The sequence below is a fragment of the Mya arenaria genome, chromosome 13, assembly GCF_026914265.1.
Source record: "Mya arenaria isolate MELC-2E11 chromosome 13, ASM2691426v1".
Classification (NCBI taxonomy): Eukaryota; Metazoa; Mollusca; class Bivalvia; order Myida; family Myidae; genus Mya; species Mya arenaria.
In genome coordinates, this window is record NC_069134.1 from 33803193 (window position 1) to 33821046 (window position 17854).

At 35.0% G+C, this 17854-nt stretch overlaps 1 protein-coding gene across 1 annotated transcript in view; it reads left to right on the forward strand.

The window, feature by feature from the left end:
- The window catches only part of LOC128213826 (ceramide glucosyltransferase-like), a 45422-nt gene that overhangs the window by 20859 nt on the left and 6709 nt on the right, over positions 1-17854 (forward strand). Inside the window, exons 4-8 of the mRNA XM_052919884.1 lie at positions 2821-2922; positions 10691-10803; positions 15312-15490; positions 15824-15910; positions 17309-17501. Coding sequence (XP_052775844.1) covers positions 2821-2922; positions 10691-10803; positions 15312-15490; positions 15824-15910; positions 17309-17501 — 674 coding nt within the window. The remainder of the gene's footprint in view (positions 1-2820; positions 2923-10690; positions 10804-15311; positions 15491-15823; positions 15911-17308; positions 17502-17854) is intronic.

The window sequence follows — 17854 nt, forward strand, 5'->3', positions numbered from 1 at the left end:
GTAAGGCCAAAATTAGACATGAAAATGATCCTAGGTAAGGCCAAAATTAGACATGAAAATGTTTCAAGGTAAGGCCAGAAATAAGACATGAAAATGTTCCTAGGTAAGGCCAAAATTAGACATGAAAATGTTCCTAGGTAAGGCCAAAATTAGACATGAAAATGATCCTAGGTAAGGCCAAAATTAGACATGAAAATGTTCCTAGGTAAGGCCAAAATTAGACATGAAAATGTCCTAGGTAAGGCCAAAATTAGACATGAAAATGTTCCAAGGTAAGGCCAAAATTAGACATGAAAATGTTCCAAGGTAAGGCCAAAATTAGACATGAAAATGTCCTAGGTAAGGCCAAAATTAGACATGAAAATGTTCCAAGGTAAGGCCAAAATTAGACATGGAAATGATCTTAGGTAAGGCCAAAATTAGACATGAAAATGTCCTAGGTAAGGCCAAAATTAGACATGAAAATGTTCCAAGGTAAGGCCAAAATTAGACATGGAAATGATCCTAGGTAAGGCCAAAATTAGACATGAAAATGTTCCTAGGTAAGGCCAGAAATAAGACATGAAAATGTTCCAAGGTAAGGCCAAAATTAGACATGAAAATGTTCCTAGGTAAGGCCAGAAATAAGACATGAAAATGTTCCAAGGTAAGGCCAAAATTAGACATGAAAATGTTCCTATAGGTAAGTCCAAAATGAGACACGAAAATGTTCCTAGAAAAGCCTAAAAGTATACCGGTAAATTTCTTTCCAAAACAAACCTTATTATAAACACTGCTGTCACTGCAGGCTACATCAATGTCACATAAAAAAGAAGTTCCTGTGGAAAATTCAATGTCCTGAATATGTGATTCAGGTTTTCTACTTCGGTACATTTTGGATAATTTAGGTCCATGTATAATGCATCAAGTTAGTTGCCAATTTCATGCAGCATGAATAATAATCATTAATTGCATGCCTGCATATCTGAGAACATGTGAAAAATGGTTGCTGTTAAATTATTTATAGTAGGATGATGTTGTTCAAATACGCTTTAATAAATCATGAAGCTGCTAAAATGATCATGTGAGCAAGTAAATAAAATATTTTTTGTCATTTTGATTTCTCATGTAATAATTAAAAGTGTAAATATAGTACACGTAAGAGTGACTGTCACTGACTTCGTGACAGGACACTTTTTCATAATCATACAATGGTAATCAGAGCAGCTGCTTTGAATGTACAACATCTTGCATAAGATAATATCAAATCGCAATCATATATTTTTCCTCCGCATATTATATAACGGGAGTTAAACTCTCAATGAAATGTTGACAGTGTTTTGTTTGTGGGAGTTTTCTGACTCTTTAATGAGCCTTATAAATTTTGGGCTTGCAGGGAAGTGTTTCTGAAGTGTTTTTAATTGTATGCCTCTAATACTGGAGTATGCCAAGGTATCCACGCCTTTGGGTTCGGAGAAGCTCCATTCCCGAAACAATCAAGTCTATATGTTTCCAAATCACGAAAATATTTCAGATTTAAGTCTTTTCCTAGTAAAGGCAATTGCCAGTGGGTCGCCTCGCTGTTATGATTTTTCTATGGAGAGAAATATGAAGTCTAGACATCATACAATATATGATAAAAAATATATATTTCTTTGGACACCAACTTTCAGAGATATTAGCTGCCAACTTATGGCCTCTGTCCAATTTAGAGAGTTAATACCAGGGGCTCTTCATTGAATAAATAGCCAGGGGGTTCGACTGCTAAACCAATAATTTAATGTCTAGACCTGGTCCAGCTATCTCATTTTCTCGTAATTGGAATTCTAATAGTTTTATTGTTATGTTATTTTCAGCAGGCTATATGAGGAAGTAAATTCGTTTTCCTTCATGGCTAGGAAAAAATGTCAAGTCCTTATATTTATTCCAGTATTATAATGATAGGATTATTTTTGTGAGAGTGAATGTTATTACATCCCCGAGCTTATTGATTGCAATTAACAGTTAAAAAAAATCGTTTTGTACTCTGTGCATGTCAGTAAGCTTAAACTTCCAGAAATAAGACATTTAAGATGATGAAGCCCGAAATCTTTAACACAAGTCCTAGTCATCAAACAAATTATTCAACAAGACCTTCCATGAATTGCAAAATTTAATCAAGCCCAGTAAGCATTTAAGCAGCAGTGCAGGGATTGCGGGCTCGTAATAATTCCCCCCTTTCAAGTGTTTCGAATAGAATACCTTCAAGAAGTTTTCATAATGTGTACTAATATCAATTAAGCATTTTTGATCATAATACATTCATAATACATATATTTCATAAATTCTGTAACATATCAGTTTCAATTTAGCAGTTGACTCCGCTCTTGGGAATTTTAATTATTTATGCTTCACTGGCAAACAATTTAATTTTAAACTTGATAATACAAAATACACACTAAAACAGTACAATAAATTAATACTTTTTTTTAATTTTTACCAACTACTATTGTTGAACCGGCATACATTCGAGGTTGTTTTTGATACAAAATGGCCGAAGTGTTCTGAATGGTTATTTACCCGGTAAAAGGCATACTCTTGATTTAAGGGGTTGGTTACCCAGAAAATCAAAGTTTGGCCTTGGTATGCAGACCCTAAAGAGTTATAATTATTTGACTAGCAGGATTTGTGCAGTAAATGGATAAGTATGCTTTTTGGGCTTGGGGCTACAAGCCCAGCCGTGCTGAGTATCCTAGTGGAGGTAATAATATACAGTAGTTAAATGTCACAAATTATTGAATGGTGTTTGAATTCCAGAATTGGCCATTATGCTTTAAGATAACAATTTCTTCTTTATTAAAGGTGGGAGAAATGTGGGAATCAACCCTAAAATCAACAACATGGCGATCGGGTACGAGGCAGCTAAACACGATCTCATCCTTATATCGGACAGCGGAATCAAAAGTAAGTGCTCGGGTTTTTATCAGTATAAGTTTCAGTGTGCGTATAACTCTATAAGTGGCATAAACTGCCCTTTGTTTTGTTTGAAATGATGTAGTAAAAGAAAAGTTACCTTTGATTTAAGTCTTTATTTTAGGAAAAATTTAGCCTTCCGACGTAGCATAAATGACGTAATTTATCACGTGGTATACACACACTGAGTTTACTTGGTTACTACTTATATAACAATTTTTTAACCTGATTGTGACAAAAGCTGATATATTATGGACTCGCACACTGAGTTAGTTTCCTTGGTAACATATAAACCAGTTTTGAAGGCCATGAGAAAGTTATTGTGCTTGGGATCAACACAAGACGTCTTGGGAGAGAAGCAGCCATCCGTAACGCAACACAATCTCACCATTGAGGCAACGGTCTTAAGAATTGGTTTAATAGGTCAATAATGAACATAAATGGCCATTGATGAAAACAAACCACTAACTTAATGATTTTTGCTTATTCACGAATTTTGAAGTTTTATTTTGGCCGGTTAGTCTTAATTTGTCCCAAAGTGCATGTGGCCATTCCAGGGGATTAAACCCGGGACTCAATTGCTTGCAAAAGAGGTGCTTTTCCAGCAGAGTTAATCGCTCAAATGATCTCGCACTGTACTGTTACAAGCAGTCATTACCGTTACATTCATTTTACAATTATTATTGAACATGTTAATGATGTAATTCAAGAGAGCAGACTTATCGTACTTGTTGGTATATTGTTACAATGCAGTCTTTTGTTGTTCAGGCAAAAATTTAATTAGAGTATCGGTTGGATACAGTATGTTCAGCTTGGTAGACCATGAACTAAGGTCATATGCCACTAGGCGAATATCATCCCAGGACATCTTGATAAGAAGCAAGTGCACTTACAATATATTGTAATCTAATCACTGTGTAGGAATTAGTCATCTGAAAAAGTGCTGTAAAAAATGTTGAGGTTGTATGTAGTTGGTACAAAGTAATCTTAAATGTAGACTTTAAAGTTGGTTTTATTTATATCTTGATAAAAACCGGCTGCCCAACGATATAGTCAGTCTAACAGGCAAATTGGCCGTTTCAAATTTGGGGGAAAATAAGTGAATTTTCAGTAGAATAAGCAGTAGCTGGACAGTTACTTTGCTATATTTGAGACTGTTCAACCAAAACTTATTGAGAACTGCTTATTAAGGAAAGTAGGGCACATTCACGTCATAATAGTATGGTTTAAGGTTTATATGGGTATTAAAGGCAATTGACATAAAACTATGAACTTTTAGTATACCTTGAAATGAACCTTGAAATTCTGTGACAATTTAAACTTATATTTGACTTTTAATAAAATGAACTTTGACAAAAACTGTCTGAAAACCCCACACACATCTTTATTATCCTTCTGTCTCTGACTTGTTTGTCTAGCTCAGATAGGTGGTGGGAGTTTGGAAATATTCCCATTAATGCACAGACTGTGATCTATCAACATAAAATATCTTTAAAAATGATGGACAGTGATCAATTTAAAACAAGTTTATGAAAAGTGTGTGAGAAAGTTGAGTATGAACTAATGCATGTGCATATAGCGTCATTCGTCATTTCAGGAAAAGCCTTTGTCTACATTGTCATGCTTATGTGGTCATCAATTTTCATTCTCTTGTACATCGAAGTTCAAAATTTCAACTGTTTCAAGTTTTTGTAAATGCTATAAGTCCTGCTTTAGATGAGAAATGATAGCAGATGCAAATGTGAAAATTTTGTACTAGTTAGATGACATGAATAAGAATCTTAATGATTAAGAATGGGCAGAGTGAGAAAGCGAACATGCCCTTCTTTATCATTTAGATTTAATTCAGGTCATCTTACTGACTAATAGAACACAGCCTCATTAGATAAAAAAATTTTTTTGACATATTGTTGCACATACGCAAACTCTGACGCAGGGATTGTGTTATCAGATGAGTGGCAGTGGTCGGACCTCTCAACACAGTGGAGTAGAAATTCAAATGATTAAGCCTTAAAAGTACTTAATGATTTCCTATCTGCAATTTCATTGGCTGTATTAGATTAAGTGTTATAGCCATTTTCGAAATATTTTCTAGCTCTTTATTGTTGAAGTTGAAGTGAACTCCTCTTTTTTTTCTCTCATGTGGTTAAAAATAAGATGTCCATGTCAAATTGAAGCTAAGATGAACCCTGGCGGCCTTTCTTGTAACATGTAACCAGTCATTTTTGCAGTGGGAGTGAAAATAATGAGTAAATAATAAGCCTAAATTGAATATCTATTCCCTCTTTGGGCATTCAACTGAACCGTCAAATGGTAGGATGGGTTATTTAATTGAATGACAGCATTTCACTTGCCTGAGAATGCCAAGAAAAGATCTTTTAGGTGGTGTAATATTTCACGAACACTTAAGTTACCGATCTAATGTGCTCTTATATAACTTTTTTCATATGAACCCTTGTGACCAAGGCTTTACTGTACCAGAGAATGTAATCTATTTACAGTAGGAATTAGACATCTGAAATTATACTGGAAAAAGTCGGATTGAAGGGCTCTTTGTTATATAAGAAATAAAAAGAAGACTATAGTTTGAGAAATAAATGTCAGGAATGGATCTATTGTATTACTTCAGTGCTAAGTTTATGAATATGTATAATTTCTGTTTTATTACAGAACCCCGCACGGTTTAGGTTTATATAGATATTACGGCAATTGACATAAATTTATGAACTTTGATTATACCTTTAAAAGAACTTTTAAATTGTGTGACCATTAAAAAATTATCTTGACTTTAAAACAAACTTTGACATTTTGTGACTTAATAAATGGAATAATGAAACCACTCATGGGTGCTTTTCAGCCACATAAACTGTCTGAAAATCCCACACACATCTTGTCTGTTTGTCTGGACATGTCTGTCTAGCTCAGATAGGTGGTGGGAATTTATAGATATATTCCCATTAATGTCATCTTTTCCCAGCTTCATTTATCAAAAAAACCTCTTTCCTGTACGCTTTTGCACATCTGAGAGACAATTGGATCATATATTTCTACAAGGAATATGTAAGCTTATTATTTTCCTCTTGAAAATACAAATTAGTTTTACCGATCAAGTGAAAAACAAATGACAATTCCAATAGTTTCAATTTGGTTTAAGCCTAAGTCACACATTCAGGATTTTTACTGCCGTCCTTGATAGGACCATTCCCGATTAAAATGTGTCAAAAGTCTGATCAAGATCCTGTGATTCGTGGCTGGAAATTTAAACTTTTATTAAAATTTGTAAAAACATTTATTTAATCACGACAACATATTGTTCAGGAGGCGTCCCGATTATCCCGTTCTAAATCCGATTCTGATCCGATTTGCATCTTTGTCATTGTAAAAAACGACCGAATCTGTCACGACATAGTCACGATTGTAATCCGACTAGACAAAATCGGCTGAGTTTCCCAAATGTTACGGGACGCACCTAATTGTCGGGAGTGCTTGGCCGACCTCTCCGGACCATTCCCGATCCGTAGGACTCTGTTACGAACATATACGACTGCGTTCAGACAATGATAGGACATTTCAGATCATTGAGGATAGTAATCTGACTTTTTCGCTTTTCGTGTCGTAGCGCTGTCTGATCTCAAACAGGAGCCATAATCGGCACTGTGTGAACGCCGCATTATATTTAAGCATTGTTGCCTTCAGGGAACGTCTGTGTCTGCGTTCAGTCATGCTAATTTGTCATTGATATTCAAACTTTTGTACATGGAAGTTCAATATTCAATTTATTCAAGTTTTATTTCTTAAATGCTAAGTCCTGCTTTATGGGGAAATAAAAGCTGATTAACAAATGTGTAATTCATATTCAAGCTCTTGTTCAAAATTGAAGGTCTTTGTTTTTCCCTCATGTTTGTGGTGTTAAGCTGTCCAACTGAATACAATGGGTCTTGTCAAAATTGAAGCTATTAGATTAGGCCAGGCTGTTTTCTTGTAACATCTAAACAGTCAATTTTTGCAGTGGAGTGAAATAATAAGCCAAGCCTTAATTGAATATCTATTCCCTCTTTGGGCATTCAACTGAACCATAAAATGGTAGATGTGGGTAGGTTATTATTTGATGGAATGACAGCAAAATTCTCACAATGATCTGATGAGCATCACAAAGAGGCGCAAACCGATATCTTTTAGGTAGAATAAAATTTCCTAGGATAGAATGCGCACTCATACAACAAGATAAAACTTCAAGCAAATGGATCGATTGATAACAGTGATGTTACTCATTCTTATGCCGGTAGACCGAAGCTTGCCTGGACTTATGGTCCCCAAACTTTACTTGGAGGTTGGGCATGCAAGTATATTACCCCTATTGATTTTGAGGTCATTGACTCAAGGGTTAAAGTCACTGTGTCCCTGAATGCAAAATGCTTGTCCAAGTGGTAACTTGACAATGGCTGCACTAATGGTCTCCAAACTTGACGTTGAGGTTGGACGTGATCAATAGATGACCTTTTGATTTTGAGGTCATCAGGTCAAATCAGCTGGCATTTTTATCCATGCATATTTCATTAAATATTTCTGCCAACATGGCGCTCAGGGGAGCATAATGTTTGACAAACATCCCTTGTATATTTTTATAAGAACAATTAAACTGGAAGCAAGTCAGGGCTCATTTATATAATCAGTCTTCTGATCTTTTTTGTTACAATGATGTAATCAGACTCAATGACTTTGATGATTACTCTACTGAAGACTGATGCCTTTTTAATTATGCGCATGCCCAATTTTGCTTAGAAATTTTCTCTCTCTGAGTAATTATGCCAGGGGAATTGCAGGAGCAAAATAGTCAAAATATCCAGTGTGTGTGTGTTATTGATTGGTTGTATCAATAAGTGAACAGGATGTCCCAGGAAAAAGAACATTTCTGCACCAGAGAACCGATTCTCAAGCTTCTGAGTAAGGCCATACCAATTAGTTTGTTTTTACAATGACATGGTTGAAAGTTTTCAGTATTGATACTGAATTCAGTATTTTGGAAAATATTTATCCCATATAATGTATTGTAAAAATGGCATTTCCCTATGTAAACACCCTATTTTCAGTATTTTGAAAAATTCAAACTTTCACCCATGCAATGAAGGTGTGAAATTCTGACTGTCGGAAACATATTTAATAACAATAAGCAGTAAAAACCTCAAAGGTTTTGATAAGAATATGAAATCAAATAAAAAAAAATTCGTTTTAAACAATGATTTTGTTTGTGCATGAAACTGAATTTGGTATGGACAGAGTGCATCGCCTAGCCAAATTTCATGCCAAAAACTAACAGAAAAGAATACTTTGTTTCAAAATGAACTTATAACCTTCACTATAAAGTACAAGTTGGACAAACAAAAAATACTGGTGGAAAACCCCTATTTCTTTCTTCCAAGGTGGAAAAACAAAATCTGTATTTCTAATGGCCTTGCTTGAAAGAAATTGGCATTGTTATGAATATGCCGCCATTGTTTGCATTCAGTATGGAATACAAGGCAATGATTTTCGTCATTGTTAGGGACCATTCCATAAGGAATATTAGGCATATTTCATAGAGTTTCTATGTTGCTCTTTCATTTATAACTACAATCACTGGCCTTAAAGGCTTTAAGAGACTTTACCCTCCCTCTGATATGCTGCATGTATTTAGGGGATTTTAAAGAGGCATAGTGTCTCCAGGAACACATCGCGCAGTATGCAGTTACCTTGATATTTGTTATTTGGTTAGCACTCAGAGACTCAAATTTGTTTTCTATATTTTGTTATGCAAGATTTGGGTAGAAAATTAAGAGTGTATTTGATACTTGTGTGGGTGGGTGTAAACTTTTTATATCATTCCAATAGTTTCTTTAACAAATCCTCTTAGTTCTTAAGATTGAGAAAATACTCATTTTGTGTGGGCTGATTCAGTATTTTCTGAGAAATCAAATGTGACAGGCAAAGACTCAAGTCCTCAGTGTATGTATAGCTTGTGCACATGCAAATTTCTCTTAATTTGGTTTTACAATTGACGGCAGTGCCAAAATGCTTTATAGGATAATGTTTTTTGGGATGCAAAGACGCAATGCTAATATGCAATAAGCCTTATATGTATGGAAAGTTTGCATGTCTGAGGTAATAACATTTCTAAAATTACGGTTAGAAATTCTACGGATTGTCCAGAGAGTAAAAACGATTCACTGTTGGTGATTCAGCCCCATCTTTCTATGTTTTGTTATTATATTTCTGTACAAATAAAGACATTTCAGATCTCTTCTTTGATATTCTGCAAAAGGTTTCCAAAGCATTATTAACAAATGTTCTGGAATATTTTGGAGTGCTACGTACTCTTAAAACTTTTCCGAATTGCTCTAATAGAATTAATCCATTTTCAGTTTGTTGAACTTTTTCTCAATAAGTGCCAAATATTTCCCGAAATGAGTCTTAGAAAGCCTCTACCTCTTTTAATTTTTTGCTGACACTCAATTATTTCTGTGAAAAAAACCCAAGTAAGAAATCCAAGTATTAATCTCTTTGATAAAGGTCACGTCTCCAAACAAATTCACTTCAAGTAATGATTAATTTAAGATTACCATATAGAAACAGCTTGTAGATTATTCGACTATAGATGATGTAATTATAGTATTGTCAACTCTGCATAGCTTATAGCTGTAAGCTCTAGATTGCCCCTAAGTACAAATCCTCTGAAACCGTTAGTTCCAAGAGTGCCCTTGGTACACCGCCGTGACTTAACTGTCTCATGAGGAGATGTTTTTTTATTTCCGTTGTTGCATAAGGCCTAAAAAAAAATACGTCTGTTAAGGGTAACCCGACCCGACCTATAAAAATGCGCCGACCCTAACGATTTTTTTCCGTTTCTGAGCAAAAAAAATATTCGTTAGCGAATAGAGAGTTACGAAGGGCGGATAAATGCAGATTTTAATCAGAATTATTGTTAATATGATAAAACAAAGTCAGGCAATGACAGTAATGTAATGTAAAAAAAAATAATAAAAAATCCCTACCTACCCTTCCTAGAAATTTTGGGAAGGTTACCCTAAACAAACAATTTTTTATTTTTTTTTGCCTAATGAGGATCGCATTCGGAGCACCTCGGCCATTTTCCAGCGAAAACAGCCACGGATGTATATGGATGTCAGAATTTTTTATATTTAACTGCACTGCAAATGGATCGCGTTGTAGTTTCAATTTAGCAGTTTAACTTCATGACTTTACTCTTGGGAATCTTAATTATTTATGCGATAATACACTTTACTGGCAATCAATTTAAACTCTGTAATACAATTAAAATACACTTTGAACACTACATCTGAGGTTCTTTCGTTTGAAAATTGCCGAGTAGTTCCGAATGAGGGCTTAACCTTTCCTGCTTCTTTTCTATTGGTCAACTTACTATTATTTACCAGAAGCAACTCTAAAAATAGTAATAATTTTAAAGCCAAAATATTGTGAGATTGGCAATGAATGACATCGAGAGTGGTCCCACGACGGTGAAAATTTGAAAGACTGCTCTTTCTAGGACGACACTTCTGGTTGTTGAGGCTCTGTTGGCTAGACTTTATAATTGTGCCCTCTTCGCATGGTGCATCTCGGAGCGGATCAAATGATAATGACCATATTTACTTTTATAGGTCTACTAATGCTTGTCTGTCTATTTATAGGGCATTGGATCATTTTGCGGTATACATCAGCGACATTTCCAACTGACTGTGACATTCACTATTGTATTTTTCAGTGGATGAGGACACGTTAGTTGACATGGCAGTATACATGACACCAAATGTTGGGCTTGTTCACCAGATGCCATATACATGCACGCGAAAAGGTCTCGCATCTACATATGAAAAGGTTTGTGAGTTTAAACATTATTTTAGGTTGTATCATTGATTCTAGTGTGTTCGTCATTTTGACTTTAGGCCATACAAAATTGTTTGTATGTTTATCATCACCTATCTAGCAATCCTGAAAAACAAACAAACCCCGGAGAAAAAACGAATGCTAAATGAGTGACATCCTATGTAGAATATAGAGAACAGATCCTCCGTAGTTCATTTTGGACTATTCTCAATTGTTAGATTTCCACTGCAAAATGATTACGAGGTCAAATAAAACTAGTATGTAAGTGTGTTTATCATTGGAATCACACAGAATGCATCATTTTCTGATATCAAATACCAAGAACGATAATACAAAGTATGAATCATGCTGATTATGCACCAGTCAATTGTAACCACAGCCCCCCCCCCCCAAGGTCAGGGGGTATACCGGGGATAGCCGGGGAAAAGGCCGTGTTTTTTACCTTTCAGGTGACCCCGCAGTTCCGGATGAATGTGGTGGTTTTGTCTTCGCGTAGAATATAGTAGGGAATGGGCCTTATCTAGGATCCCTTGGGTGCGGGGGCATTTGGCAGGGATTTGACCATCAGTTTTACCCGGGGTTGGCTGGACCGAAAGTCAAAGTCCATGCTATTCCCCGGACCTGGGGGGGCCTTGGTCACAATTGACTGGTGCATTACACTTGTGTTGTGTAGTCCAATTATAATAAAAGGAAATTAAGAATTTTCAGCAAGATTGTTGATAAAAAAACCATTGTTGATTTTTTTCCATTGGGAAAACCTATCCGTCCGCGGCCACTTAACATACACAATTTGGTATGACCTAAAGAAGTCTTTCAATGAATCTAAAATATATTTTACCACTGTCTTCTGTATACAAAAAGCAATCATGCAATAAAATGTTTAAAATCTTCCATAAAAACTTGAATATCAATGGATGAATTTTAAGTTCAGTGAATACCGTTTTCTATTCCTTTCAATTGTAAAGACATTGAACATCGTTCCCTATATTTTTCGGATTTGCAAAACAATTTCTTTCTTACATTCGAGCTTCCATGATATTTATTGATAAATGCTGCATATTAATGGACACTTCCCATAAATCTTTATTTCGGATTCTGCAGCCCTCTGATCAGAAACATATTATTTGTTGGAAAATAAAATGATGTATTAGGCCTAAAAAAGGGCTTAAATATTTTCGGTATTGAGTTGCATGGAAACTTCTCTCCGAAGTGAAATTCATAATTCCATGATTAATGTTGGCTGTTACAAATCCTTAGCGAATTATAGGTGAATGATGGCACATTGCTATTACAAATCCTTAGCGCATTTATTACTGTTGAATGATGGCACATTGCTCGTGCATGCTATAATTTTTCGCACTTTATTCCATAAGCTGATTGCACTAAAGCTAAAATCTGTCATTTCTTTGCGTTAGATGCCAAGAAGAAAATTAATGGGTGCATATTTGATTAATGGTTTAAACTGCATTTACCCTCTTAAGCAGCTCCCACCAACTTTTTCACAAATCCTAAGTAAATAAAAATAATGCAATGCAAAATATTCTTTCATCTTGTATTTTAATAGTTTTCAAGTTCCCTACTAAGTCTTGTCTGTTTATAAGTTCTTTATTTCCTCCAGAGGTAGGATTTAAATGTTAAGCATTTGAAACCAGCATACAAAGTATATACAACAATAAAAAATAAAACATGAGATGCGTTATAATGTACAGAAATAAATGCATGCATGATTTCATGATTGTGAACAATTTGCATTTGATGAAAATAAAACTGTAATATAATTCAATTTAGAATTTAACTGATCATAGTACTTTATCATCAATCAAAATTATAATATACACAGCTTTAAGTTCTTATACAAGATTTTGAATAAAGTTCTTCTACTTGGTGTTGAATTAATTGATTCTTGATTTGTAATGCTTATAAATCACCCAATTTACATTTAGAGAGCCTTAAAAATGTATATCTATTTGTTTCAACTTGTAACGACCATGAAGTGTAATGATTAAGTGTATTAAAGGAGTTTTCCACTGAATTTAGCTTCTTAAATTATGCCTGCGTCAAAACAAAAGTGTGCTTTAACTCAACCACCTTTAAATATTCATATGAAACTTGGAACACATGTTAACAGTGACAGGATACATATGTGTTACTAAGAAAAGGTGATTATTTTGCTGCCTTAAAAAGCAGTCTTCCCGAACATCGGGGGTCCTTTGACCCACATAGTTAACAACAACCATTTGAAGTTGAATTCCTAATATTTATTGGTTACACTTGATGAAAGTTATTTTTGGTGTCCAAGGGATGCGCAGTAATTACAAAATGCAAGTCTCCTATGGAATCAGATTTGCTGCATCAGTGAATTCCCTGGGTGTCGATTAATGTGCCCAAGGTTGACTGAGGGAAGTTACTTTGTAACGGCTAAATTGCATTGCCTTTTTCCGCTCATTATGCCCCCACAAAGTGGCGGCATATAGGGTTGCCCTTGTCCGTACGTACGTCTGTCTGTACGTACGTACGTCCCGAAGATTGTTTCCGATCTGATTCTTGAAAACCGTTTCTCCAATCCTCACCAAACTTTAAACACATGTTTGTGACCATAATATCTTGATCAAGTTCGATAGTCATGGAAATCGCTTTAGTCATTTAGGAGTTACGGCCCTTTTTTGCCAAAAATACTTCAAAAATATATGTTTCCAATCTAATTCTTGAAAAGTATGTGTCCAATGTGGATCCAACAAGTTTTTTCCTGCCTGAATGGCGCCATATAACCTATACAGTCTTGCGATGCCGTAAAACCCAACTCAACTCAACTTATCCTATATGTGCAGATTATCCTGAATAATCATTATGGCTTATTTTCTGTGACAAAAAATCGAAGTGGGGGCATCCGTGTCCTATGGACACATTTCTAGTTTTCATTGCAGTTAATGACATAGGTTTCCCAAAGTCTTAAAATTCCTGGAAAAGTATTAATTTTTGAAGTTTTGATAAATTTCCTGAAATGTGTATAATAGTTAAAAAGCCTGTGAAAACAGTTTTGTGAATTTCGTAATGTTCATATTTCCTGTCAATTAAGGCACATTAGAAATAGCATAAATTACATCTGAATGCACAATTTCAGACTACAGTTAGCTACAGTTGGCATACTAAGACCTCAAATATAATGTGTGTGCTGGTTTTGCCTGACCAATCAGATGTAAATGGTTCCTGGAATGGCTGTAATTTTCTAGAATTTAGTCATCCTTTTTTAGCGTAAAATTGGTTCAGAATAGCCCTAAATTAGCCTTAATTTATTGACAGACCCTGTCGGAATGCCTGATGTCACATATTCAACATTAATGAACTTAAAAACACATTTAGTAAAAAATATCGGGATCTAATGTTAGTGTTTAGGTTCTCGGACCCAGTTCCTCATCAGTTGTATTGTGGACAATGATGTCATTAAATATTTATGGCGTTAAAGAAACACCATCAAGCACTCAATTAAAGTATGAATATTTTTCTTAGATCGAGTTTATTGATATTATATGGACTGTTGTTTGCCATTGTCATGCTGACATTTGCATGCTGCTTTTACCAGAATGTACGCGAGTAATGTTCGTGTACGAATTATATTGAGAACTGTTAATTAGAAATGGAAATGTTATTTAAAGCGTGGCCTTTATCCTGAGGGAAATGTTAATAAAAGTGAAGACTGGGTCCTCTTTATAAGGTGTCTACTTTCATTAGATTGGATGTCCGGATATGGAATAATCCATATGATAAAGCATGCATCATTACTTGTTTCAAAATGTATGTTAGAATTATAAAATGTTGACTAAATGCAAGAATTGTAATTAATAAGTTTAATGTGACACTCATATTTAAAATCAATACATTCACATCTGTAGCAAACATAAACTTTGAATCATAAAGTCCTTTAACTTAACTTACTAAATAATTCATTTAACGAAAATAGTAATAACTGATAACAAGATCGTAACCATGTATTTAATAGCTGAAAGCGCACAAATATTGAATGACTGGTGGGTCCCAAAAGATTTACAGTGATCAAGAATCATATCATAAGGTAGAAATAACGTGTTTTCTGCGCCTTTTTTAAAATTGAACCAGATATCATAGGAACGATTGTTTTCGATATATATTCATCCTTTTCAATAAAGAAAAACAATTGTATTGATTGTGGTTCATCTTATTTGGGAGTAAGAGAGTACATCTCTCTTAATATAGAAGATTTTAGTACTTCTCGGCATTAACGGCTCAAGATATGTCCTGCCATTGTTTACGTGCGTTCCCTACAATTAGTTAATGCCAAAGTGTGTCAAACAACACCACAATATTATTTGAGTACCTTGCAGTTATTTAAACTCTAATTATGATTATCATGATTTTGTGTTTCATATCATGATATGTGAAACATAATTAGATGCTAATTCAGTTTAATGAAATACCTGTCACGATTTTATAACTAGTAAACAAAATATTGACTTTCTTTACAGGTTTATTTTGGAACTCAGCATGCGAAGATGTACCTGAGTGCGAACGTTCTGGGCATCAATTGTGCCGTCGGGATGTCCTGTTTGATGCGTAAACCTATCTTGGAAGAGGCCGGAGGATTGCACGAGTTTGGACAATACCTCGCTGAGGATTTTTTTATTGCACAAGCCTTTTTAGATAGGTATGTTTGTACTCATAATGTTGATTATTTAGGTAACATAAGTATTAAAATCATTTGTGTTATTCATCAAGTAACAGCACAAATTGAATGCTTTCAGTCACAGCAGTTATTTGATCCGACTGGATTATTATGTTATGAAATGTATATTAGAAATTAATTACCGGTACCATTGTCATGAAGTTCTTGAATCAAGTCTTCAAGTTTCAAAGTACAGGCGCAGATAATGATTTAATCAGTTGAAATATGCTTTACTGCTGATTCTAGATTTAAAAAATGAATGATTAATTACAAAATCAAGGTTGCTTAACATTGTTCAATTTTTTTCAATTTCAGGGGCTGGCGTACGAAGGTGTGTTCTCGTGTAGCGCAGCAAAACTCTGGCTCATACTCAATACCACACTTACACCAACGCCTCTGCAGGTAAACGCTTCAAAAGTTTGCTTTACCATATATAAACATTGTAGAATGCCTTAACGGAAATGCATGCCTTAAAGCTGCACTGTCACAGAGCGATCGTTTTGACAACTCCTTAATTTTCATGGAATGTCTCAATGAGCTAAATTTTGCGTAAATATCTGAGAAATGGCAATATAAGACCACTGATAAAAGATCTTATGATATACCCATCATAAGTCCACACGCAATTCATATCGCAAACTACGGTAGTTCGTATCCACTCCAGTGCAATACGGCAATATTCCACTCATGTGACGTCCCGTCATAACAAGTATTGTTGCGCAAGGTTAAAATGACATCATAAAACAAAATAATGCATCGTTAAATGACATTTATAATGAAAAAATGTGGCTTTTAAGTGATCTTAGAACCTGTAACGTATATAATAAAAGGGCTATTAGTCCTGCGTTTTGATCCGGAATGTCGTATTCGACTCTCCTGGATTTTTGCAGATAATGATTTCACTCGGCTTGCGCCTCATGAAATCCGAATCTGCAAAAATCCACTTGAGTCGAATACAACCTCCCAGGACCAAAACTCATTACAAATAACCCTATTATAATTCAGTTTTTAATATTGACTCTCGAAATTTGATATTTATGACTAAAAGCGTTACTAAAATTTCCGGCAGTTTTCCAAACAGTTGAGATCTGTTCTATTGTGAGTTATCTTTTATGACTGAATTGAAAGCATTGGTGCCAAAATAAGCTGATTCTGAGACAAAAAATGAAAAAGTTGTCCAATCGGTTTATCTGTGAGAATGCTGGTCTTAAAGGGATATTTCAATGAAATTGGTCTTCTTCTATTTCAACAGTATATAGTATTACATATTCGCTGTTAGCTGTGTAAGTAACATGGTCAAAATTGAGGCACATTTCGTGAGGCCCAAATAGACTTCTTTGTTGATTAACTTATTTTTAAATCTATTGATTACATTTGCCCATTGACTAATTAAAGAAATCTAGACAAAACAAGGGCACATGAAAAAAGCAGCTAATCAATAAATTTCTAGTAACTAAATGAGATTTGCCCTTGGGAAACATGCTGGGCGCCTTTTTTTTTTTTTTGAGCCATATGATATATATTACTCATTCAAATTGTCCGTTTAGCGCAGTGGTTAAGGCCTAGGGGGCCTGTGTGTTTGGTTTGTGGTCACCAAGCTGGACAAGTGGGTTTCCTCCCGGTACTCCAGTTTCGCCCAAAAAACAAGACCACTCTCGCGTAACATTGTGCCTACATGAGAGATTAATATAATATTGTAATTACTTGTTTCACAATTGTTGTAAAATAAATAAGGTTAAACTGAAATTATTATAATCACTATAAATATAAACTAAACCTTATAATTGCATTCCATTGCAGGTGGATGAAGCTACGTACAGCGATGGTGCCCGGGACTTCCATGTTTTGGGAGCCCATTTCACTGTGTATTAACCTTGGGTTGCTCAACGCCTGGGCTGTCAGTTTTCTGTTCGATATAAGCCCGCTTTCCTATCTTCTTGTTCATATACTCATCTGGTTTCTCCTAGATTACACAATGTTGACCGTACTAGAGGTAAGTTGCAAAATGGGAAAAAAGTAAAGAGAATAATTTAAAGTTGTAGGAAAGAGTTAGGTTCTCGAACACTTATTTTCAGCCTCACAAAATTGAAAAAAAAAAAAAAAAAAAAAATATTTATCACGCCTCCAACATAAATGCCGCAGCGCCATTGGTCAAGGATTGGTCACGCGGTGACCCCCATATTTTTCCCTATTGGGTCACCATATTTATATCGTAACAAAATGGCGTCTATTTTCCCATTCGCATAAATATTCGATGAATAAATGAAACATTTAAACATGTAAACAGGTTGTCAGCGTGATATATATGTTACAGGGTTAGTAGGTGACCCGATATGGGATATTCAG